The sequence below is a fragment of the Festucalex cinctus genome, chromosome 2 (assembly GCF_051991245.1).
Source record: "Festucalex cinctus isolate MCC-2025b chromosome 2, RoL_Fcin_1.0, whole genome shotgun sequence".
Taxonomy (NCBI): domain Eukaryota; kingdom Metazoa; phylum Chordata; class Actinopteri; order Syngnathiformes; family Syngnathidae; genus Festucalex; species Festucalex cinctus.
The window spans coordinates 9,958,378-9,985,408 of NC_135412.1; the positions used below are offsets into that span (position 1 = coordinate 9,958,378).

A 27,031-nucleotide genomic window follows, 5' to 3' on the forward strand; every position below is an offset into this window, starting at 1 on the left:
GCGAGGTTGGACCGAGAGTAAGCGTTCATAGCGCCATTAAGCTGTACAGAGCAGAGAGGACGACGACGACATCATTCATTCATAAAGTACAAATTATTGGTGCGATTGTTTTAAAAAAATATATTTCCAGAGGTTGGCGTGGGTGTACAGTATGCATCTGGTACGTCGTGAAATGCCTCCCCGCCATTGCTGATCAGCCCGGTTTACGTTATGTGTCCTAAACCAACAAAGAAAATTTCCTCTCCCTCTCCCTCTCTCGCTCTCTGTGCGTGGTCAGCCAGAAAGGGACGTGCACCGTGCCACATGCACTGCTGTCATGATCCCGGGATCGAGGTTGCGGCAGGTTTATACATGCTCTCCATAAACTCCGTGTGGTTATTTGTGTTGGCGTTAGTGAATTAGACGCTGTATATCAATTAGGGGTGGGAATCTCTGACATGAGGCCGATTCGAAATGTATCTCGATACACAGGTTGCGATTCGATTGAAAAACGATTATCTTTCAGAACAGAACGGTTCGATACGGTTCGATTAAGTTTGGGAATGATACAATTTTCGATTCGATATGATTCATTTCAATATTCTCACTATGTAACCTATAGTGATATTTTTTGCTTGTAAACAATCTTAAACACCACAAATTTTTACAGTATCTACAAATGTGTTAAAAAAGAACAACAATGTCTTCTCTATTTTTATATATTGAATCAATTATTTAAATGGACCGCAACAAAGGGCTGGGAGATATGACTGAAAAATGTATCATTTTAAATATTTAATAGTCGTTATTGACAGTTATAATTTATTTTTTATTTTTTTATTCAAAATAAGGATCAGGAAAACAAAAGGCTGATAATTCAATTTGAAATATAAATATTTAACCTTTAAAAAGACACCAAAACAATTAAACAGAATATGTGCACATTGTGAATTATTTCAGAAACATAAATTTAAGACGGGAAATAAACCCACCGTCCAGCCAAAAGAAATATGAAGCCACCTTATGAAACAATATCAAACACATTTTAACCACTTAATATATCCAAAAATATTTCCAAAAGTGCCCTACCCTTTTTAGCAACAATTTTTGTTTTTAACAATTTTTATTTTTATTTTGCCATCACATTCATTTTCATTTCATTTAATCTTTTTTGTTTTTTTAATCTGAGACACGATGATGACCACGGAATCACTACTGTTTGTTTTGTTTTTTGGGCTGTCGTTCATTTTGAGTTTGATGACGTAATTGCGGGCACGTCTCAGTTCCCTGCTGCTCATGCTAGTTGTGTACATTGACAGGGAGCCACAAACTGAGAAATGAGATACTTGCAGTGTGCTTTTAGCATAGCTGGTGTGTTGGCTGTGGGGCATACCTGTGTCGTTTGAATCCATGCATTGGATCGTCACGGGAGTTATTCTTTTTGGCTCGCGCGCAGTACCAACACTGGCCTGGGACATACAAGTGCACCGAGAGGACTCGATAGCAATGGGAAATACCGAGATGTACGGCACCGGCTTCTGCTAACTGTTTCCAGTTGCATGTTGTCACTCGTGCACGACTGCGCGCGTCGTGTCGCGAGCACGGCGTTGACGGTAGCCCCCCGCCCCCCCAAAAGGTGCGTAACGTCTTTGCATTATGTTTACAACATCCGGGGAATGAAGCGTCTCTGAGTGCTACTTTGCTAGCTCTCTGTAAACACGGAAGTAGCTTGAATAGTGATGCTACTGAAATGTAAACAATGTAGAGCACGGCGCAGAACTCTTGCTATTGTTATGAAAACCATAAAGCCTCACTCGCAACCGATTCACAGCCACGCGATATCCGGTCCACAGCTTTACAAGCAATGTATCTAAGGATTCCCGGCGGATTTTGTATCGGTTGACAGGTCTGCTACCGATACGGTCGTTTAGCTCCCCTTAACGAACGATGGTTCGGTCGAATCGTTTTTTTGTCCCACCCCTAATATCAATGAGTCTCATTTGCATTGGGGTGTGCATATTTTGCGTCAAATGTATGCAAATTACCTAATTTACATACATGCAAATAACACCGGCGCACCAGGGTGCACACTGGTTGGCAGCGTACTTAGTGACGGATTTTCCCATCTAAGCGTGTTTAGTGAATTAGGAGCTCCCAGATTGCTCCATTTTTACCGGTTAGTGCCGCGCAAAGGCTACGCCAACCTTTAGTGAATATACCCCTAAATGTTTAGAGCGAAAAGCAATACTACCCCAATGGCCTAAGAGCATTCTGATGCAAAACTGTAGTAACTGACTGAGATGAATAAAAATGCTACAAGAGAAATCATGAATCTAATAATTATATGTGATGTACTGCATCTGCCCAAGCCAAAGCCAAAGCCATGGAATCATGAAGAAACAAAATGCAGTTAGTGTTGTCCATTTGCTCTATTGGGTTTAAAACAACATCATGTGGGATTAGATGCTACTCCCCCTGATCAAAATGCCAATAAACTGGTACAAGGTTTCCATCTACAAAGTGCTTTCTGCTGTACACTGAAACCTCTAAGAACTGTAGTCTGGTAACCTCGTGGAATGTTGCCAAAACGAAGTATAACGCGATCTATAAACCCAAAATCAAAAGGGTGAGGAGAGTTTCTTTTTCTACAGCCAGTGACTGACAGTCCCACCTGCCTGTTGTGTACTGTAAACACCTTGTGAGGAAGTGAGTATATTTTGTCTTTCCTCAGGCATTATTTGTATTCAGTATAAGACGAGACGCTTCTTTTCTCAAGCTGTAAAATGTAAAAAGTCGTCACAGGTTCGTCTTCCTTCAATTTCATTTGATGTTGTTTCCCGATGTGACTCACTGCATTGCCTTAATATTAAAGGCCCACGGTGGGAGGTGCCATGGCATTTAATAGAAACAGTCATTATTCAAAAGACCTATCTTGTGGTCGGCACATCTACTAATGTGCACGTATGTATACAAATTAGCTCAGCGTGGATGCTTTGGTGCATGCAATCTAAATCAAATGTATTAATAAGTTCAGTACACCAAAGGGATGTCTAGTCTACGCCTTAACTCATTCACTGCCTTTGACGGAAAAAGACGTCAAATGATGCAATGCATTTTTTCTGGGCTGGCAGTGAATGTGTTAAAGAAACTGTCATCACAGTGAGAATAAAGGGGAGGAACTTGTCTGAAGCAATGAGCTTGCACTATAAAGGTGTTTCAGAAGTGAAGACAAAGTAGGCCAAAAGGTGTTACTTGACTCTCATTCAAACAACCACAGTCCTTCTGCTACCCTTGCAAAATTTGCTGAGCCAAAGCACATTGTCTCATTGGATGTGAAAGACTTGCAGAGTTATCTCTAACCACTGGTCATAATTCATGTTGGTACAGGGGAACATCGAACACAATCTGTTCAGGGACGCGGGTGGACCTCTACTTGTTGGGATTTTTCAACTATGTCCAATAGGAAATAATGGAAAAATAAATCATCTGTTTCACGGTCAAACTGCTGTTGTAAAAACAGCTTAACTAAACCATACGCTGCATTCGAACAAACTATGCAAACATCTGCACATTTGCAGGAGACATTGGTGCTTGGGGGCTCCCTTTGCTGAGATGTGCAAAAGAATACTGTACTTTGATTTTCTTTGGTTGTAGATGCTGGAAAAGTCACACCAGTGCATGATATGCTACTATGCCTTGAGTTGATACACAAGGAAATGTTCTGATTTTAGTTAAGTTGTTGTCTAGATTGACATCTCAAGCAGTGAGTATCCTAAAGCTTGATTAGTTATGACCATTGCCATGCAGTTTCTTTAATTACAATTCACATTCTTTGCTTGAATTACTTCATAACACATCTGATAGGTAGATGAGCAATCCAATTACATTAGCTGTTCATTCAGAAGCAATCGGTATCTTTACTAAATATTTGTATCCATATCAAAGTCATTAATATTTTTTTAAACAAGGATGTAGTAGATGATCTTGTCTAAATGCCACAGTAAACATTAGCTGTGCTGTAACTGATGGGTATAAACTGTCACGTGATAGCCTTTGTTCTTGTTCTATTCATTTTTTTTGTTTAATCTAGTGTACATACAGAAAATAATTAGCCATGACATTATATCAGTGGTTAATAGGCTTGGCTATATGGTACGAGAATGGTAAATAAACCTATATATAAGTGGTGGATTAAACCACAATGCACTGGTGTGTTACCAAACTTAATTTGGGACCAAGACCCGCCATAAATAGTAAGGAATTTGCAAATAGTAAACGTCTGCCTAAAACTGTTAGTAATTGCTAGTATTGATTTAATTGAATATGCATAATATTGATTGTTTCACTCAACTTTTTTAGGTAATCTGTTTCTCCAAAATACAGAAGAAGAAGAAGAAGAAGAAGAAGAAGAAGAAGAAGAAGAAGAAGAAGAAGAAGAAGAAGAAGAAGAAGAAGAAGAAGAAGAAATGATATTCCTAAGTACGTAAAATAGGTTATGTAATGAAAGGTTGTTTGAGCTTTTATAATTCAAAGTTACTTTCAAAGGGTTTGGGTAACCTTGAGAGATGACAAAACATTAAAATCTATGTGTGGGCTGCTGTCTTAAGACTAAAAAAAAAAAAAAAACAGGATGTCTGAGGTGCTATCACTTAATGGATTTATTTATTTTTTTTTTTAAAGAAGAAAAAACTTTTTAGCAGTCCCACTTCATTTGAAGTTTAGAACATATTACATTTTTTACCTTTGAGCTGAGCTTGCAAAGAAGAGCAATGGTAAATCAATTGTTCTTTAAATTAAATGATGCTTGTTTTGAGATCAACCAATCTTGCCAGCCATTATTTCCACATATATCAAAATATAGGCAATATTTTGGCAAAGTTTTTTTTTTTTGGTACATGTGTGTAATAGGGGTGTGAATTGCCTAGTACCTGACGATTCGATCCGTATCACGATTCATAGGTCACGATTCGATTCGATACCGATTAATCCCGATATGAATTTACAAGTCGATTGTTGCAATTTTTTTATTTTTATTTTTTTTACTCAAATTTAGAGAATACCATTCAGTAAACTTATACATGTACACTGTAAGATTTGTATGAAAATGTATTATTTATTGATCTGAAACTTCAGTTTTATAACTGTGAGCCACTGTATTTAAAAAACAGGTTGTAACATGTTTCATGTTTGAACAGCATTGAAATAAAATATTAAGGCTTAATGTTCCATTAATATAACATTCTTCCATGCTTAAGGTGTGAAAATTAGACATTTTGTTGAATATTTTTCCATAAAAAATGGATGTTAAAAAATCGATTCGGTTGCCTATTGAATCGATTCGAGAATTGTGTGCTATAGTGTCGCGATATTTTGCTGAATCGATTTTTTTTAACACCCCTAGTGTGTAATAAATACACGAGTTTATGTACATAATTTCTCAGCATGTGAGTTTCGTTTGACTGAGCACAATAAAGTCTGGAAGTTTGAGGATGGTAGCTTTTGACTGTCGGGAGAATCAAGCCTGACAGGGATTTTAATTATACTTTTAATAGTATGCAAATAGAGGGCATTCGATAATAAAACACACACAGTATCAGATATCCTTAAATCTGGATCAGACCTCTGTAACGTGTATAAACATCCGACTGGAATGGAATATGTACTGCGCACAGTTGATGAGAAGCACTGCATTGTCGTTTGGCATTAAAACGTGCAATGCACTGACCTCAGTGATGCGTGGGTTAGTGCACTTGACGTTTTTGCTGGACAGGTTCAGCCAGCGGGTGGTGTAGGGGTTGATGGGAGGGCAGTGCCGACGCAAGGTGCACTTCCCCTCGCTGCTGCACCAGCCACACTGGAACTTCCTGTTGGCCTTCAAACACATGCCGCAGCTGTCCCTCTGGGCTGCGCACTTGTACAAGTGCACTGGGAATTCCAGAGAAAAGGAGATACAAATGTAAGAACATGCCGTGCGCACACACTTTGTTAAACGTGGACAATGTTCGGAGTGGGTTGCAATGTTTGGTGACATTTAGGGCGCATTTTTGCAGTGACACGCCGAAGCATGGTTAGCCTTCCCTCAAATTACCGGCTAGCCAACACTCATGAGTGCATGCTTAAGTCTTTTCATTTTTTGATACGACACTGGCCCTGAGATTGGCTGGCAACCAGTTCAGGGTGTACCCCGTCTACTACCTGGATAGGCTCCAGCACCCCCGTGAACATTGTGAGGAGCAAGGGGTTCAGAAAATGGATGGATGGAGAGATATGACACTGTTTCTATAATACAAAGGTGTAATATTTTAATGTCAGAAAACTGCTGTCAAACAAAGAATTTTTATGTATTTTATTTGCTGCAAAATTCAAAATTTTATAATTTTATGGAAAAAGTCATAATATTGTGATGTCATTCATAATAATTTTAGGGAAAAATCTCTTCCTAAAGCTGTAATGTTAAGCAGTAAATTCCTCACACAAATGTAAATGCAACAGTATTAAGCCCTGCAGCCACTGTCGTTTGACAGAAATCTGCCATACGGTCATTGGATAATATGAGAACTATATTTAATGGCCAAATATATAAAAATTCTAAAGGAATTTGTCTTCACAGTCACAATACAAAACACAAAAACTAACAATGACCAACAGAGGGAGGCTGAACGGGAAGCCTGGTGGTTCGTTACGTAGCACACCAAGTTTCTTAGATTGAAAAAAAAAAAAAAAACATACGCGGGAGGGAGGAGGGGTACAAGGCCCAATTGGTGCTGTTTTAAAGGGGAGTACAGCATAGACATGGAAAAAAACTTGTACATAGCAACACAATAATGACATACATACAAATAATTCAAAGATTAGGTAGGGTTATATTTACTAACTTACAACTTTATTTCTGCTGTATCCGCAATTATTTTACTTATGACAGGAAGAATGATTGATTTGAATATTCAATATGTTTACAATGCATACGCATGCACGTAGGGAACCGAACCCAAGTCCACCTCTTCCAATCGTGCTGGGGCCAGGGAAATGTAGCATGCTTGATGAAGGCACCGTGTGCCCTTATTGACTGAACTCACCCTGAATGTTCTCTGGGTTGTCAATAATGAAGTTGCCGTTCCACACCACAGAGAAATCCACGGGCAGCTCACTGATTTTCATCCCCTCGTACAAGTACTGAAAATAAGGAGAGTGAGAAAGAATTTCAGGATTTCAATGTGAGGTCGCTAAAAAAAAATTACAGAGGCACTGGCTCTAGTATGTCATTCCATTGTTACCCCAAAGTTACATCATCTCATCGTCAGAGAGAGAAATAGGACAGCTGGGCGGACACTCGAATCCCCCTCTGGCCTTGAAAGATGCTGTCCTGAAGTGCCTGTTATGCTCTTATTTCCAGTCTGACTTTCATTTCAAGCGTGTTGTCTGGGTGAGTCTGCGTTTGTGTGTGTAAGTGTGAGTGGGAAAGGCGGGGCATAAAATGTGTACATCCATGGATTGGATCCGCAGGGGAATATAATGCAGAGGTCAGTGTGTGCTTGACTCAAGGAAAGAACCATGTTGCAGTGTATCCATTAGAAATTCTACACTCATAACCGAGTGACTTTTTAGCTCGGAAAGCTACAGTACATTCTGATGCGGCTTGTGTTTCCAGAAATAGCCTGACATTATAGAGTGGCGACACAGCTGCAGGCACCAATGAATTCAGCAACAGAAGAGCAGGACAACAATGAGGAAGCCAGCCTACCGAGCTGTTCTGGCACTGCACGCTGGAGCTGTTGAATCGGAGGGCGGTGACGCGGTGGCTGACCCCCTGGATGTGAAGGACGCACTCGTAGCCCCGCTGGCCAGACTGCGGCTGTGGCAGGTTCTTGGCTTTGAGGGTGATGGGTTTCACCTCCCCCGCCGGGATCAGAATCTCCTCGGAGCGCACCAGCTGCGGACAGTCCTGCAGGGCGGACGCCCGACACAAAGGAACATTGGTGCCAACTGGTCTTGTAAATAATCACGCGGGGTACAACAGTGAATAGAGTGCGTTAGCGTCATGCTGAGTAATGGACGGTAAATGGACTGGGGTGTTCCGGTCCAAAGTAAGAACAATGGCAGTCTAACGAGATCCGTTTGTGGCATTAAATGTTGATGCTTTATCGTCCGGACGGATCCAACAAATGTCATTGAAACTAATGTGTTTTTAAATGACCCTCGAATAGCTTAGAATTCACCTTTTAAGCTAATTTTTTTGGGGGGGAAGAATTGCTGTAAGGCCACACAGATTCAATTTTAGTGTTTTTTTTGCCACAAACAAAAAATGAGAACATGAAGGATAAGTGAAGTCATAAAATTCACATCCAAAGCTTGCTTTGAAAAGTCCATGTTAGATTTTGCTTATGTGTTTTAGTGTTTAACTTAGACGACTACACTTGAAATGTGGTGAACACATTTTTACACTTAGGCCACTTAAAGCATTGCATGTACACTTAAGAAAGATTTATTGATGGTGACAACTTGATCCTGGAACAGATAATTTGTATTTCCATTATTATTACGGAAAACCATATCAGAACAAATTGAGATTGTTGCGGTACCAAGTTCCAACTGCTTTTATACTCAACATAAACATAAACGCAACACTTGTTTTTGCGTCCATTTTTCATGAGACGAACTCAAAGATCTAAAACTTCTTCCACATACACAATATCACCATTTCTCTCAAATATTTTCACAAACCTGTCTAAATCTGTGATGGTGAACACTTCTCCTTTGCCAAGATAATCCCTCTCACCTCAAAGGTGTACCATATCAAGATGCTTATTAGACACTGATATTAGTGCACAGGTGTCTTCCCACTATAAAAGGTCACTTTTACTGGCCCCCGCAGCCCCCCAATAAAAAATAAATAAAATAAAATAAAATAAAATAAAATAAAATAAAATAAAATAAAATAAAATAAAATAAAATAAAATAAAATAAATAAATAAATATCCTGCACCTTTCGGAGTGGTCTGCATCAGCATTTTGATATGGCACACCTGGATTATCTCGGCAAAGGAGAAGTGCTCACTGTCACAGAGTTGTTCGTGAACAATTTCTGAGAGAAATGGTGATATTGTGTATGTGGTAAAAGTGTTGTATCTTTGAGTTCATCTCATAAAAAATGGGAGCAAAATCAAAAATGTTGCATTGATGTTTTTGTTGAGTATAAATACACTGTACTCTGACCAACCAGAACATTATGACCACATGCACAGTCAAATTACAGCCACTGAAAAAGCAAAACAAAAATATGTTCAGTTTTGCTAGACATTGGCAAAGAGGGATGAATTTAATTTGAAGTTTATTACTACTGTTAAAGTAATAACAGCTGATAATGTTATGGCTGGTCAGTTGTATGTTACTGTGTGCTTTTCACCAACCTCCGAGGTGTTGACCCTTCCCTCCTGGAAAGAACAGCTTGACGGGTCGTGGGTGCACAAGTTGCGGTATTTGCACCAATGGCAGCGGAAGGCGCTGTTCACACATGACAGACACCTGCATGGGCACACGCGCGCACACACGCAGCGTGAGAGTGGCAGAATCAAAAGGAGGAGGGGAGGAGGCGGCAGCTTGGTCAAAGTTGGCCGACACTCTACAGAGGAAATGAGTTCTGATCCCGAGTGGACACCTGCTGTTGTGTCCTTGCGGTTGGCACTGGACCTGATAGCTTCGGGGCCAAGTTCTCACAGCATGCATTTTTTTTTTTCTGCTGCTTTACATTAAAGAAATGTACAGTTTGGTTTGTGTGGACGTGTTGGATGGGGGTGTGGGTGTCATATTTGGCCTGCTAAAAAGCAGCTGTCATGATAAAAGCGAGTGGACGACACAGTGGGCGACGTGGAGCAATGAGGACAAATAAGACACTGGCACAGTTTGATCCCGCAATTACCATTAGCACAGCATTGTGGGTAATTAACATCTGCTGTGTGTGTGACAGAATGTGTGTAAGTGTTCATATTGTATGTGTGTCTGAATGATGAGTAGCACATACAATGCTGAACAAAGGGTGTGAGGCGAGCAAGTTCCAAAATATAAGCGCTGACTGCACTTTTCACACTTCATGCAATCATTGGCCAGTCTAGAGGGTCCAATCAATACACCTTGCACTTGAAAGAACTCGAAAAAAAATCCAAATAAGAAACAGAAATAATAAACAGACTAGAGAAATTTGAGCAGTTAAATAGTTTATTCCCGGCAGATTTAAATTCAGTGTTTATTGTGCGTCTAATTCCGAGCCTTCCAGCTTGTACTGTATCTCTGCTTTAATACCTGCCGGGCTGCATTTATTGCAAGTGCCCAAGTTATCAGAAGAAAAGTACTTATCATGCAGCACGCAGACCCTGTTTGTGTTGATCCCACTTAATCTTTATGACTATTTATATCGCAAAAGCCTTGAAATTGTGGGGCCTCTCATCTATGCTGGCTTAATTTAACGTAAAGGGTAATTATTAATTGCACATTATAGTTTTCTTTTTGGAAATACTGAAAGTAAAAAGGGATTACAATGGAACATCTAAGGATAAACATCGTCCTTCTGACCTCCACTTTGTTTGACATTCTAAGCAAATTTCTCATGGGAAATAATGGAGATTAACTGTCACCATCATAAATAAGAACAATAAAACTCCCAGTCCTAACCATTATATGACAAGGGTGTATTTTTGTCATAAGCATGCCAATAAGCTAACCACTGTTAATAGTAAAAGGCAGGCTGACCAGATTATCAAAACTAAAAACTGGGACAATACAATTTTGCTGAAGTTCAAATACTTACTACCAGAAACTATTTATCACAAATTTAATTTGCCTAATTTCCTAATGTCTCACTCTGGTGACCGGTGCATGGTTGTGTTATTACTTTAGCTAACGCAACCACAGAGCCAAACAAGTAAAAAAACTCAGAATTACCCAACCTTTTTCACTTGGTCAAAACTGCATCCCCTACGACTTGAGTTGACATGTGATTGTTCTGATTTTGGTGCATCAATAAATTAAATCCGTCTTTCCACGTATCCCCTGCAATATGCTCATGTAGTATTCATCGCTGTTTAGTACAGTGAATGAGAATTTCTATGGACGTTTGTGATGACCTACTGTGTAAGTGTTCAATAAAATATTTTTTTCCCGAAGTTTTCATACTCTCGTTAACATAAAAGTGTGTGTGGAGGGGGGGTGGTAAAAATATGGCTGCATCTTTTAGTCATTGATGCAGTAATTTCATAATAATTCATAAAATTGAGTTAAAATTAAAAAGATGCACTGTACTGTAAAAACAAGTTTGATATTGATTTGTGTTGGTCATTTTTTATGCCACTAGATGGCATAATTTCATTTGTAAGACATTGGTGACAGCTCAGTGCATTTTTCTAATCTTTAACATGAAGTAACTTTTGAAATTCTGCACATTCTTAAAATTGTAAAATACAACTTGATCCAAATATCCACAAATATATGCATTATTATAAAATATTACTGCTAAATTTTGACATGGATGTGTCTTCTGCATTGTGACTGGAATTCCCCCGGACAGGCACGCCAAGTATGGGGCGGTCATTAATTGCGCCTTAAAAAAAATTTGTGGCGTTAAAGGAACTTTAAATTAACTCAAAATTAACGCACTAATTTTGACACCACTAATATATGTATGTATGTATGTATATATATATATATATACATATATATATATATATATATATATATATATATATATATATATATATATATATATATATATATATATATATATATATAAATTCTAAAACATCTGAAACATGAATCATGCTAAGGAGTATAAGACACGACACGTTTTAATGACAAGGCAATGTATTTTAATCGATCGCAACGACATTTACTATGCTGTGCATTCAGGCACAGTTGATAACAGTGTTTGTTGTTACAGCAACGCTTCTGCTGCTTGCTCTCCTCCTGGCGCTCACTTTGAAATATTCATGGGTGCAAAAAGCATGGGAGGGATCTCTGACTGAGCCCACGGATGCAAAAGAATAAGGCCGACTCCCCCTCAGGCTAACAGAGAGCGCACAATGTGCGAGAGCACAAGCTGGCATTCGATGGTGTGCGAGGCGGCGCGTGCCCTTTTCTTGTTATGTGTGTGCAAGTTTGTGTCGTTGCTGATGAAGAGAGCTGATGTGAAGGCTGGTAATTGCTTTTTCTGTATCACTCTGGCAAGGTTTTCATAGAGTCGAAACATGTATGGAGCTATAGGGTGAGCTCTGAGTGTACAGTCTGCGTGTTGCATGTGAACTCCACAACAACACAGCCTGCCTTTGATTTAGCAGGAGAGACAGTGGCTGCAACATTTTGCTTTTTTCATGTCGAGGGGTAAAGTGCTTTTTGGATTCGTGCGCATCTGTTCGCGCGGCCGCTGTGAAACCTCCTAATCTCTCGCTCTCAATTTAGTGATACTTCCAAGTCAGCAAGTGCTTTGGAGCTCACTCAACACGGCACAAACTGCCACAGTCAAGTGAAGTCAGCCATTGCGAATGTGCTACACAGACATCTCCAAATTTAATTCCAAACTAGAATGGCCCTCAGTAGAGCACATGTAGTCCTACACCTGCAAGGTCAAATAACAATGCGAGACAGTGAGTGTTTCCTATATGTTGTGGTTAGTGCAGTGTTGTTGATCGTTTATGTGTTTAAATGAAACACAAATGTTGAGGCCCTCAACAACCACTTTCAAAGATTACATACCGGGAAACTAGAGTATTCTGTCTCAACAAATGCCCGAACACGTCCAATGAGGAGAGAGTGTTTTTAAAGTAATGTAAACAGCACCGGGCGTCCGTCTTCCGTAAACATCATGAGCACCTCCTACAAATCAGCGAGGCCTCGCGAGACGGGACATTAGGACGCACTTTCACACTGATGGGCAATTTAGAGTCTTCATTTATAGCTAATCATCATCTTTTTGGGGTATGGGAGCAAAGGCGATGACCCGAAACCCACAAAAGCATAGGAATAACATTCAACTCCCCATGGAGATGTTCCAATGGAGATTCAAACACATATGTCCTGAGTATGAGGAGGAATTATTCGTAATAGTAATTGTTTCAGTTTGACTAAACTAATGATTTGATTTTCGATAATGCTATATAAATACTAGGGGTGTTAAAAAAAATCGATTCGGCGATATATCGCGATACTACATCGCGCGATTCTCGAATCGATTCAATAAAAAAAAAATCGTTTTTTTTTTTTTTTTTTTTTTAAAGAGCTCAGAATTGTTCATTCGGTAGTCTTACCGATTCAACGTCTTATCATCATTGCCTTTTTTTTATTTTATTTTTATTTTTTTTGTGTGTGTGAATCGATTTTTAAACTTCCATTTTTAATGGAAAAATATTCAACAAAACGTCTGACTTCGGGTTAGGATTCACACCTTGAGCATGGAAGAATGTTATATGAATGGAACATTAAGCCTTAATATTTTATTTTAATGCTGTTCAAACATGAAACAGATTACAACCTCTATAAGACTGAAATTTCAGATAAATAAATAATACATTTTCATATAAATCTTACACTCTACAAGCGTACTGATTAGTATTTTCTAAATTTGAATGAAAAAAAATCGCAACAATCGACTTAATCGGTATCGAATCGAATCGTGACCTGTGAATCGTGATACGAATCGAATCGTCAGGTACTAGGCAATTCACACCCCTAATAAATACAATACAAATTCCGAGCATTGTTCCAATGTGGTTCTGGCCTGGGCAGCAAATGTGGAGATGAGAGTTACTCACAGTTGGTGGACGCTGCAGTTGTAAAACTTGACCTCCGTGCTAATGAGCATCTGACCCGTCTCCTTTGAAATGAGTCTTAGCTCGACACCCGACCAATCTGTGGGAGAAGAGGCACAAGAAGACGCTGAAGAGAAATTCTTGGAAAATACTTCAATTCTGTAACAGTCAAACATGTTAGAAAGGATTGCCGATATGTTGCGTCCCGAGTGTAAGAATCTGCAACAAAATGAATGTTTATTGGCCATCAAAGCCATCACTGATCAGCGATGAAGCTGTTGGAAATTGCAACAGGTAGACAACGAGAGAAAAATGGATGTTTAGTTTCACCCAGTAATTATTGTTACTAAACACATGCAGAGTGACAAGCATTTAAAGTACATTGATACTACTGTTGGACTTTTTAAACCAAAATTTCAAAGGGGAGAATGTTGAAAATGATGTCATGGCATTTCATTAAAGTACCTACTAGCGCTCAGTAGGGGTGTGCTAAAAAAATCGATACGGCAATATATCGTTGCAGGCCTCATTACAATACGCGTATCGATACGCAGGCGTCAGAATCGATATTGCTCGTTATCTTTAAATAGGCAGTTAACGTTTGCCTTTGCAGCTTACATTGTACTAAAAAAATAAATAAAAACCAGCAGCATCTTTGAAGTTAATTGACTTCAATTAATGCAAAAAATAGCTCACCAGTGATTGGACACTGTGTCTTGCTAAGAAAAATGAAAACAGAGGAAGAATATCAACATTTATTTGCTGATAAACTTAACATGGCACGTTTCTTAATGTACCAATTTTCGTATATTTTGTTTAAAAACGAAATAGAATGTGTTACGTGAAAAAAAATCTGTTTTTATTTCCCGAAATATTTCAAATAAGCACATTTTAGAGCTGTAATTTTAATACTTTGATATTTTTGCTCATATCGGCTCATGCCTATTAATAAATGTTCCCGGTGTGTCTGTGAAAGCTGCTCCTTGCTGTGCAGTGCGTACACATTTAGAACAGGCATGCCGCTCGGTGGTAAACCAGAAGAGCTGCTAACAAAAATATTTTTGGCAGTCAGCATAACAAACATATCCTTTAGGTACACATATGACTGTTTTTATAAAATGCAAGAAAATTAATGTAATATATCGGAATACGTATCGCCTTGAAGATCAAGTATTGGGATACATATGTATCGCAATACGTATCGTATCGTGATCCCTGTATCGTGATACGTATTGTATCGTGAGGTTGGCGGCAATACCCAGCCCTAGCGCTCATGTCTGTAACACACTTCTCACAGTCCCTTGGGGGGGGGGGATATCCATTGTATCTGTGGTTTAATATGATGTGATTTTCATGTTTAAACCAGCGTTAAAGTCGTGAATTGATTTCTTGAGTAGGCATTTGGTTTCTGTGAAATCATTCGTCAGCGTTTACGGAAATGACTACTTTGGATGTCATCACTCCTTAATCAGGAGTCATCCAATAAACTGTGTTAAAATAGAGAAATTGCATATTTCACAGAAGAATGTGTTGTGACTGTTGGACTGCAATTCAACCTGTCAGCACCGCATTCCTCTTGAATTAACAGGCTGCGCCAAAAGAAATGACATCATATCCAACTACATGTCGTGGGCAAATGAAATGAAAAACGTTTCATGTTGGAAATTAAGAATCATTCATCAAAATTCCAACAACATATTCAAACAGATAGGGATTTTATAATATAACTGAGTTCACCAAGCTTCACATGCAAACCATGACGTGCCACATAACCCATTTTCCATTCCTCTTTGCGTTTGTTGTGGCATGTGATAATGGGTTATTAAACTACAAAATTATTACATATTATTTGTAACACTGTAGGAATAATTGTAAATAATAAGTTATCATACATTTGCTGCAATGAAGAATGCTTTTCTGTGTTCCCACTCACATTCACATAGCCTGGCTATTTTGAAGATGACTCAAGAAGTTGAAGAACCACAACATCTAACGCAGCAAAATGTTTTTTTGTTTTTTTTTCTGCTGAGGTCGCCTGTTTTCTGTTAAGAAATGATTGCGAACTTGACCACACACACCCAGCAATCTTCCACTCACATGGAGAACACATAGACAAACAAGTATTCTGTGTTACAACTATGCCTTTCATTTGCATTTTTAGGGTTGGAACACCCATGTAATTAGGGGCGTGGAAAACCAAATAAATAGAGAGGGTGAGGAGAGGAATCTTCAGAGAGTGCAGGAGTGAATTGTATCAGTCAGTTCCTCTCCTCTCTCCTTGTGAGCCCTGAAGTGAGTGTCTTCTCTCCTTTTTGTGTCGTGTTTAATAGATGTCAAACAAGTTACCCTGACAAACACGCATTATAGTTCCACAAATTGCAAATACACCAAGTCACAATTTGTGTTCTTTTATTTATCCAAGCAGTGTTCTGGTGTACTGTCCGTTCGCAGTAAAACAGCCGCTATCCATCTCATCTAGCCACACGGGAATAGACTCCATAAATACAGTGTGTGTGCGTGTGACTGAGTTGTGTACACATGTTTGTGTATAGCAGCCTGAATTTCTGATGACATTCAGTGTGTAGGAGGTTTGTGTGACCCACAATGCCCTGTTCTCTCCGTAGCACCTGTTGGGAATCAGGCTCTGGTTTCACACAAGTGTGTAGACACATTCGCCTCTCAACATCCGGTGCAGAGTTGCACAAATTCATCTCCTCAAGGATTCAGAAACGAACTACTCTCCTTAATTCCGCACCTTTTTTTGTTTTTTTGTTTTTTTTGGGGGAGTCATGTAAAAGTCAACACGAAAATGAATCACTGCAACACCTGTTTCCTTGCAGTGCAGTACAGTGTATTATGGAGTGCATAATATCTGCCAATTAAGTAAAAATTCAAAATAGACTAATCCATCCATTTCAATTGCCAGGGTCAATAATTTACATCAGTATTTTTGTATTTATCTTGAAAGCGGCTCATATTCAAATTTTTATGGTCCTTTGCATGGTAATTTGTTACAAGATCCTGCATGGAACTTCAACATATTGCACAGTCAAATGTATTCATGATCTTTGACCTCTCCAAACCTGTCTGTAACGTGATACATGACTAAGCTAGAATACAAAAAAAAAGTCATGTCAAAAAGGTCAAAAAGTCTATTGACCTTTCAATTATTCTTCCACATAATTTCCATGAACCTGCATCATTGGACGTACGATCCTTTCTGTTTTTTTGGTACCTGACTATCATTACAAATTGTACCAGCTGTTGATGGGCCCGAAGAATGTGTTTTTGGCGAGACAAGCTGGCCACAGGGTGATGAAACCAAACATGCTGAATAATAGATGATGTGCAGTGTGTGTGAGAATCACTGTGTGTTTTGAGGCGACTGGGCAGTGGGGGTGCTAATCCTCCATCCTGCGAGTAAATGACAGCTCTGTTTGCCCACAACTCCCACAGGGAATGAAGCATCAGGCCCAGATATGAATGTTCTCCCTCAGGTAAATGTCATCCGCAACCTCCAATCTTCTCATAATCCACACAGCTATCTGACTTTGCAGAAGAGGAATGGAAGTGTAGAGAAAGTCAAACCAAAATGGGCAGAAACAGGGAGTGATGACATCACCTCACAGTTGGAACAACTTCCACTTTTCTGGCAAGATAAGGTGTTGAAGTATGTCCAAAATGTGTTTTAAAACATTCCTCATGGGATTTTTATTTTTTTCTTATATAGTAAACCAAACTCATCCAAGCATGCCTTGATGGACGTTGCTTTTGCACAAGGGACCAAAATTAGGAATTCAATAAGATTCAGGGACAACAAAGGGCTCTTGAGGTTGAGTTGCATTGCTCTTATTTATGATGGGAAGACATTTTTGCAAGAATACCCTCAATAAATTCATACCAAAATCAATCAAGTCACAATAGTCAACCTGATATGATGATTAATAGCTCTTAACATCATAAATTGTACCTGCTCCCTTTATTGATACTTGTTTTAGCCTTGGTGGAGGTTTGGCCCCTTTCTTAGTTGACACATTCAAGTAAACGAAATTTTAGAGTTCTAAAATATAAACAAACATTTAGAAATGAAATAAATAAAAATAAGAATATAGATGACATATTTAATATATATTGAAAAATAAAATAAACATGAACCCTTGCATATTTCCATTTTAGGTATTTACTTAAAGGATCATTGTGCAGTTTGTCACTTTTTTTACTCACGACTGCCATCTCTGGCCCAAAGTGTAACTGCAGCATCTGTGTTAGGCTCATTCTTTGTGCATGTGCGAGTACGTGCGAGATCTTAAAGTGACAGCCACAGTTGACAAATGAAGACATGACTTCAAATGAGGTAAAAAAAACTCCGCCCCTCTCCAAAGAAACTGTGGAGTGTGCGGGGGTCCGCACACTCTACTAAAAAGGGAAGATAAAAGTTGATAGATGCAGTCAGAGTAAAACAGTCAAGGCTCTTTGTACTCATCTAGGCATTGGTGGAGCATGTATGATGTAGAAAAAGCTTTAACATTACCCTTGTAAACAGCACAATGCACCTTTAAGTGTCTTTAAAAAGGTATTAATAAAATACATTAATATTTCAATTTGGCAACTTACTTTGGTGTTGCTGCAGAGTAAATTCATGTCGGTTTGCATTTGTCTTGGTTTTGTTTTAGTTGTTGACCGTTTGATTATTATTATACAGTATATTGTTGCTGCTATGTGAAAAAAAAAACTTATGTCCATTTTTGTCTTTTTTTTCCTCTTTTTTTTCTACTATTTTATGTTTTTTGGGATGCATGCATTCGGTATCATCGCAAAAATTAAAAAATGACAAAAATGGATATGTGTTCACATAGTTGCGACAATATGCTGCTTTTCCTAAACTGCTTTTGGTGAAGAAAAAAAAAAAAAAGTACATCGTTATATTTTGTACTCCAACAAGATCAGTGACTGTGGTGGCAAATAACTGGGAAAATAGATGGATGGGTATTATTGCTGTAGCTTCATTTTATGAATCAAAGAGAGTCAATTTTGAACTCTCACTAAAGTTGCCAAATATAGCTCCTTGCCCAATAAAGTGTAGTTTCTTTGTGTAGGTAACACATTTCTCAGGAGGAGACCGTCTCTCAGTGCCAGAGTGCTAATCTACCACATTAACTTCCCTGTCTTCCCCAAGCCAACATGTTAGAACCTTTACGTCCGCAAACAACCCGGAGGGTCCTAATGTGCTCAGCCGTACCATCATCCACAGGCTGGGGGGGTAACAATCTTGTCCTCCATCAGGTACTAATGCGGCTGGACCTCTTGTCGGGCACACCTCTCAGTTACTCTGCCAATTCCAGATCAGTGGGAGCTGATGTGCACCAGTCTTAAGATGACTCTGAATAAATGGTGCTTCAGTAAGTGTGTACGTGAACTGATTGAAAAAGAGATGGAAATCCAACCTAATGACCGTGTGTGTGTGTTTTAAAAAAAAAATCTTTTAGTTTCATTAATAGGAATGATCATGGTGAATCATGTGCTCAGGCCAAAGCTGTTTCTAATACAAAAAAATATTATTTCAATACCATCTCGTGGCATTTTGAGGCCAAGAAAATCTTGAGCTTCATACGTGCAAATACATTTTTATTTAATGTTGTAAGTGTCCCAAAGACGTATTTATACGTTTTTTTGTTTTTTTTATGCTAGAGCATACAGAAGGCTTTGATGCAGCCTCTCAACTGCAAAGAATGGTTGCATAAATAGTAGTTATTACACAAATGGCCAGCAGGTGGCAGCAGAGCAAAGGAGATCAAGCAGGGCCATCTAGAATAAAAGTTAAATTACTTACTAAATTACTAAATTATTAGATTTGTGAAAACTGATGAAACTTAGCTCTCTTCTAATACTAATTACTGCAAAACGGAAATAGATAGAAACATACTTTTTTTCCAGACGAAAGAAGAGACTTAAATCTTTCTTTTGGTAGGTTCCATGCTTTTATAGCAATTGAACACAGTATTCTGTGTGCCTTGCAAAATCAGTCAAAACCCAGTAAAACAGCCGGGAGCGAACAGGATTGTTTCTGTGAAAATGGCTGGGAGCGAATGAGTTAATAGAAGAAAAACGACTGCTACTCTTTTGTTGCATCTTTAGACAATAACAAACTTTCTTTCCTGGTAGGAATCAATTACTTGGAGATTTCCCATATCCCAGAAAATAGTGGGGGTTTGGCGTACCGTTTAGCGATGACAATATCTACTGTACCTTGGTCAGAAGGGATGAGAGGGACGTCCTTGGCAGCAGGGGACACGCATAGTATCTGGTTGCCGTTGACTTGCCCCTCCACCTCCGTCAGATTACCAAAGGAACAGGTTATTCCAGCCGAAAGGTCCGGAACATCGCTGACCTTCACCAGCAGCTGAAAGTGGAAGGGTGGAAATAAGAAACTTTACATTTGAAAACAAGGCTGAAAACAGGTTGTTGAAGAACAGTTCTGGTCGCCATACACTTGGTTGTTGCTAACTATGAAATTGTCAAAATCATCATAAAATGGAGATATGTTTTGGGTAAGGTTTTCATGGAACAGAGACAATAGTCTATATGTGGTGCATTGCTTATGCAAAAAGCCGCACACATGCACATATGGAGATGCGCTCGTTTGAAGTCATTCTCTGGAGAGCAGTGACACAGCCGATGCAGTTTTCAGCTGCTCTGCCTGTGAAGAAACTTATTTATAAATACATTTTGCAGACACGTGTTGTGTGATCGCTCTCATCCAAAAGAGACAGCAGCCTGGATAATTATCACTGTGACATTTCGCAGTCTTGTTCCATTAGTAGTCATATATGGGCCATGCTGTTTGAAGTTTCTCTTTGTTTTTATCTGCCTGTGAACTAAACACCGCAGGGCTGCTGGGACCAAGGAGGCAACCGAGCAGCTTAACTTTCAGCCTTCTAAGAGATGCACAACGTCCCGGCAGCGGATGATGTGGTGTCCCTCGTTAGCAGAGTATAGTAACCGTCTAAAGGATGCTGACATCTTCTTGGGTTAGTAGTTTTTACTGTTAAGAATCAATGTTGATCGTTTGGAATTTGGTCGATGTAGCAGATGGTGTGTAAGTTGTGTTGTTACAGCATCAACCAATTGATGGTGCAAGGAATTAACGTCTGAGTAGTTTGCTGCCTAAATAGGTTGCGGTGGAAAGCAAAGAAAGCATACGTGAGTGAGGATGGCTGAAAGAACTTTAGAACTAGCGAAATTTGGCATTAGCAATGGTGAGATGGAAAAAAAAGGAAATGCAAAAGTCATGCAAAATGCAAAAAGATTACGTCCCGCAAATTCGCCTATTTACAGATTCTTTGGGGAACCCATCCTTAGTCACTGGGAAAAACAAAACAAAACACCGGTTTGATGTTTTTTTCTTCCTCAGGACAGAGCAATGATAATTACTTTGGTGCCATATTGTGGCAATACTGTGCCATTAAGATCACTAAAGCGATTTCTTTCTTTCTCATTTGCGATGTCCGGTTTTGTTGGCCGTCCTTAAATGTGTCTTGCGCAAGGTAACAAACAGAAAGTGAAAATTCTTTGCTTCTATGTTGATGCAGCTACTGGTGTCCCATTGTAGTTGATTTCATTGTTGTAATTTGCATGTATTGCTTTATAGTTACTATTGCGTGTAAATGTCAAAAGTTGTGTTAAATGACTTACTGTGTTAAGTGCTAGTGTCCATATTGTTTTTTTCCATTTATTAGTGTCAGTTTGTGCTAGTGTGTTAATGCCTCGTGTCAATGTTTGTGTTGATACAAATCAGTCATGTATGTATCGTTGGTTCATGATTGTGTATATGGTAAAAGCATGGTGTTGATTCTGTGCTGATTATTCTTTGTCTGTGTTGTTACAGACTACAGAAAATAAATCTTGTTGCATATCGTTGTCATCAGGCCAAAACCTTGCAACTTGCAAACAAAAAAAAAAAAAATTAAAATTATGCCAAAATCATCCCCTCATGATTTTTTTGTTGTGTCTCCTGAAAAATCTAAAAAAAAAAAAAGACCTACTGTAATGTAATTGAGAACATTTATTAATCAGATCTCAAAAGTTAAATAAAAAAACAACAACTCAGAACTTTGTGAAAACAAACAACATTACTGATATTACTTGTATAAATCCTCTCGGCTGAAGTACGCTGTAACGTAATAAAATAAATTTCTGGGTTCCGGTTCTGGTCCTGTAAGCCTGTATAATTTTCTCTCCAGACATTCAATAAATTGTCTGAAGTATCCAAATTTGAACAAAAAAAAGGCAATGTGCTTCCTTTATGAATTTTATGAAGTGTACTTGATCACCCAAGCGCTTAATTACGGTGTTAAATGATTACATGCCATTCTTAGGTTAGCTTAACAATTAGAATGGCTTCTCCTTCTTCTATTCATTATGTCACATCAGAATATCATGAGACCGATATTTGCCGGAAGTGTAGCTTATGCACTGCCGTTAAGGAATTGATTAGGAGCCTCTCTACATGTTTAGCTGCACTAGTAGCCAGCCAAAGCTCATTGCTAACTAAGTACTGCGGCATAAGTAGCACCAAGCTTGCCTTGACCTCCGGCAGGTCATGCAGGTTACATAAAGCGCATTACGCAACGTACGTCCAGCCCAGCGAAGCATTTTGGGAACGTCTCCGCCATTCAATTATGGCAAAAACTGAAAACTCTGCGATTCTCATTTTTGCTTTCCATTATGTTTTGATGGTGTGTAAGATGCACATTCTGACTCACAAACTGCAATTCAAAACATGTTATTTTGAGTGTTGCATTTGTTAGTGTTTATTTTCGAGCAGAAACTATAGCCTTAAAATGTCCATCCCCATTCATCATGTTGGGGATGCTTGATTAGCCTACAGCAGGCGCAACAATCAGTGCTTTTTGTCCGACATGGAATTCCCAGAATAACCTCTCACGTTAATTAGCCTCTCAGTGTTCATGCTGGGAGACACGTCCGTATCTCGGATAAACACTCAAAATTTGCTGCTACACCAAGTAGACTTGTCTCTTGACTGTCAAGCCTTTTTTTTTTTTTTTGTTCTCTCAGCCGCCTTGCCGGTGGTGGAGTGGGAGGTTTTTAGATTCTGGCAGCCTAATTGGCACGAGGTGTAATAAAGGTGATTGGATTGTTTCCTCTCTGTTTCAAGCGCTCTAGCGAGGAGACGGCGTTGTCATGGAGATAGTTAACTGGCCCTGTGGAATCTTGTGATTTTTGCCAGTGTGTTCTTGTGGATAGTTAGAAACAAATGTGTTGAGGGCAGTATTGAATAAGAGATGAACATAATTGTCAAAAAAATATAGAAGAATGAATAGCCATACTGTATTTGTTGGTCAAAACAAAAGCGTTAGCTAACATTGGTGTCTTTATTTATATTCCTATATTCCATCTCAAGATATTCTCAAGTGAAATCTGGGAATGGGACTATAATTACCCACAGGCTCTGAAATATCTTGACTCTTTCCCTTCTTTTTCACCCATCCTCTGTATTATGGTAATGCAACAACATTGAAAGCCACTTTTTTTTCGCCTAACAATTGTTAGCTAGCCTGTAGTTTAATAAAATTATAATATGTGGCATACCAAAAACTTTATTTCTTGACAAGAACACCAGTGGTTTCAGTCTATGTAAGCAAGGGTCATTCGTCAGATCCCAACTGTGAATTGTTTGTGGTTGTCCAGTTCAGTCGTGTTCGTCTGCGTCACTCACACATGCGCACATCTTCGCCCAAGTTAGCGCCCAAATGCTCCGTCCTCCTCTGCACTTGGGCAACTTTTACCACCCACTCAGCCTCCCACACAAACACATCTTGGCAACCATATTGGTTGCTCCGCACCATGCAAGCAAGCGTATGCGTTCTGAAACGCCAACACAAAGCTCTTATGAACCCTTCCATCTCATGTTTATGCATCACACAATCAAGACAAGGGAGTCGCTTCTCGTGATTCTGCTTCTGTACGTGGGTAGCAGATATGGAGATGAGAACTACTTTTGAACATTAATGTTCAAGTTGTCCGGCATTTATTATGTATTGCGTTTGTGTGTGTACAAACTTACTGGTACGCTCGGCTCAGAGACTGCGATGCTATCGGGGTACACGGTGATCTTCACACACTGGTCCAGAGAGGCGGCAAATCGGTATGGCTCGTGTGCACGATTGCAACGGTTCCTCTGGGAGCATCTGAAAAGAGGACAATAATTTGTGTACTTCATGTAACCAAAAAAAAAAAAAGTGTCAGTTGTTTTCTGAATAACGAGAAAAAGGTGTTCAACGTGGAGATCTCCTTCAAGAATAAACAATTCAAAACATCAAGTGTGTATATGATATTCTAAGCCAAGGACTTTCAATTGAAGCATCAATGTCACTGATGCACTGAATTAGAGTCCATCTGTGTATATGGAATGACAAGATTCACTTGCTAAATATGTAGGCTGCTTCATTAGCTTATTTGCGCTAGCCACTAGCTTCATACCTACCAATGCTTGTCACTGGCAAATCTATTTTGTACGTGCGACAGTTCATGTTAGGGTCTGCTTTGATTTGTATGACAATACATAAAGTGATGTTAGTTTCGTGTGTTTAAGGTTTTATGAGGGTGGCAGTCAGTTTGGAACAAATTATTCAACACACGTAATGTTCTTTTGGATTCAGTTTTCATCTAAAATAGCTTTTACATTAAAAAAAGAAGAATCTGGAAAGTTAGTCCTAAAAAAGTCCTAAAAACAGAAGAATCTGGAAAGTTAGTTAAGGTCAGTTTATATTTGTATTGTTTACATTATATTAACTAGTGCTGGGCGATATGGGGAAAAAAATTCTATCACGATATGGACCATTTTATATCACGATAACGATATACCACGATATAGATACATTTGCAGTTCTTCCAAGAAAAATTATATACTTTATATACTTTGCTTACATTTTCACACTTTATTTGTAAGTAACATTAAACAGAATGTCATAAATTAATCTAGTAGTGCTGCAATATAAAATAATAAATATAATTATAAGGCATAAAGAATAAAGTTCAGAAATTTTTGGTCATAAATTAAATGGAAAAACCAAAAATATTGTTCTAAGTGCAAAGTTTCAGCTTTCTTATGTCTGTAGCTTTGTAGTGCAGCTAGAGTAAAACTAAATGACGTAAATGTTCCGGAGACGTAAATTGTTCTGCAAAAGTCATTTCTTCCTCTTATTTGGCACTTAAATACATAAAGTGCATGCATAATGACAAAAATGATACTATAGCGTTCTAATACTGCATAAAGTATGACATTTTTGTCTAAAAAGAGTGTAAATGACGATAGGTAAGAAAGGGCACGGTAAACATTTTTCTATCGTCATGGCAATATATATCGCCATATCGGCCAACACTAATACTAAATGTCCTATATTGAATATCTAATAGTAATGATAGAGAAGCCCACGACCCTTGTGAGGAATAAGCGGTCAAGAAAATGGATGGATGGAAGAATGGATGATAGAGAAGTAAGGAGAAGTTGTTGATCTTTACTCATTCAATCCCAGCCATTTTCACAGAAGCAATCCCGTTCGCTCCCGGCTGTTTTACTGAATTTTGACTGATTTTGCAAGGCCCACAGAATATTGTGTTTAATTGCTATAAAAGCACTCCTTTGATCTGCTGCCACCTGCTGGCCGTTTGTGTAGTAACTACTCTTTCTGCAACCGTTCTTTGCAGTTGAGAGGCTGCATCAAAGCCTTCTGTATACTTTAGCATACCCCCCCCCCCCCCCCCCCCCCAAAAAAAAAGAAAAACGTATAAAGACGTCTTTGGGACACATAAAACATAAAAAAAAACATATTAAAAAAAAGAAAAACGTATAAAGACGTCTTTGGGACACATAAAACATAAAAAAAAACATATTTACACGTTATTGGGAGCAAATGAGTTAAATTGGAAGTGATAGAGCAATGGAACTTCAAAACTTCAACAACAACCTAGAGGGTTTCCCCCAGTGGTTTATAGGCCATGCAGCCCGCCATGCTTTTTTCTTTTTTTTTTTTTTTTCTTTCATCGTCATACCCTTCTTTACAAATGACACGCCAACCACTGGCCAGGCATGTAATTATATCACATTGGTTTCTGTCATTTTGTCTGGCCATTGTTTTGATGTCTTAACATGAAACCTTTTTTGTACTTCTCTAACCTTCCACTCCATTTGAGTGTAAATGACAATATTCCCTCCTAAAGGCAACACCGTGTGTCTCCCACATGACGTCCCTACAATCCACCATGTGCCTCATTAAAACTCCGCCACGCCGTTCCCTTCCTCCCTATTAAAAGGTGCGTTCACTCCAACAGTCTATCCTCATCCATAGTGTCTGGTCTGCTTGCTGGCTGTCTGGTTGCAGAAGCGGCTCTAATTGGACTCCGACGGGTCAGCCCGTGTCCACCGCGCTGGCTGATGGTCCGCTACAAGCTGTGGGCGTGCATGCGCGTCAATATGCGTTAGGGCCCATATCACGCTTCTGAAGCACACATACTCACCCCTGCTGACTCAGTTACATCTCAATCCAACGAGTCTGGGCGCAATTACATTGTCAGAACTTCGGGCAGCATCCGCGCATGACAGAAATGGTGCACGCGCATGTACACACAGTAGGCATATAGTACACAGATATGCACTGCACTCTCCGGGGGTCGGGGGGGAGTTTAAGTGCAGAGTTAGCGTAACAGTGTAGTAATGGGAAAGTCCCACTGGGAGAAGACTTAGGCAGCGCACATATTTCATGTCTCCACATGTGGGTGTTTATTTATACTCTCTTAATGTATTAGGTTTTTTGTTGTTGTTTTGTTTGCTCCCTTTTAGACTTAAAATATTCATTCACGTTAGTCATTTGAGATTAAAAAGATTACGACATAATTAGATTCTAGGGATGTTCGATACCACTTTTTTTTCAGACCGATACCGATACTCAGACCCTCAGTACTCACCGATACCAACTGCCGATACCAGTAGTACACTTTTACAAAAAAAAAAATCACTAAAAGATATTATTAATCAAATATATTTCCTTTAATTTTTACAAAAAAAAAAAAAACAGCCCAGTCACTCTTCAATAGTCTTAATGCTCAAAATAAAACACAAAATATGCTCTTTTAGTTTAAGATTCACAATTTTGAAGTATTTCCAAACCGGTGAAGTTTTGGTGAAAAACTGCTGCAAGCTAGCGGCAGTTACAGGCAAGGAGGACTCACTTAACGTCTTCCCC

General features: G+C 39.0%; 1 protein-coding gene across 6 annotated transcripts in view; it reads right to left on the reverse strand.

Moving 5' to 3' along the window:
* The window catches only part of plxna2 (plexin A2), a 374,923-nt gene that overhangs the window by 63,126 nt on the left and 284,766 nt on the right, over positions 1-27,031 (reverse strand). For all 6 annotated transcript variants that reach the window (XM_077512747.1, XM_077512745.1, XM_077512746.1 and 3 more), the window contains 7 exons: positions 23,854-23,977; positions 20,016-20,169; positions 13,773-13,869; positions 9,387-9,501; positions 7,721-7,921; positions 7,056-7,152; positions 5,705-5,904 (listed from right to left, as the gene is read on the reverse strand). In XM_077512747.1, coding sequence (XP_077368873.1) covers positions 5,705-5,904; positions 7,056-7,152; positions 7,721-7,921; positions 9,387-9,501; positions 13,773-13,869; positions 20,016-20,169; positions 23,854-23,977 — 988 coding nt within the window. The remainder of the gene's footprint in view (positions 1-5,704; positions 5,905-7,055; positions 7,153-7,720; positions 7,922-9,386; positions 9,502-13,772; positions 13,870-20,015; positions 20,170-23,853; positions 23,978-27,031) is intronic.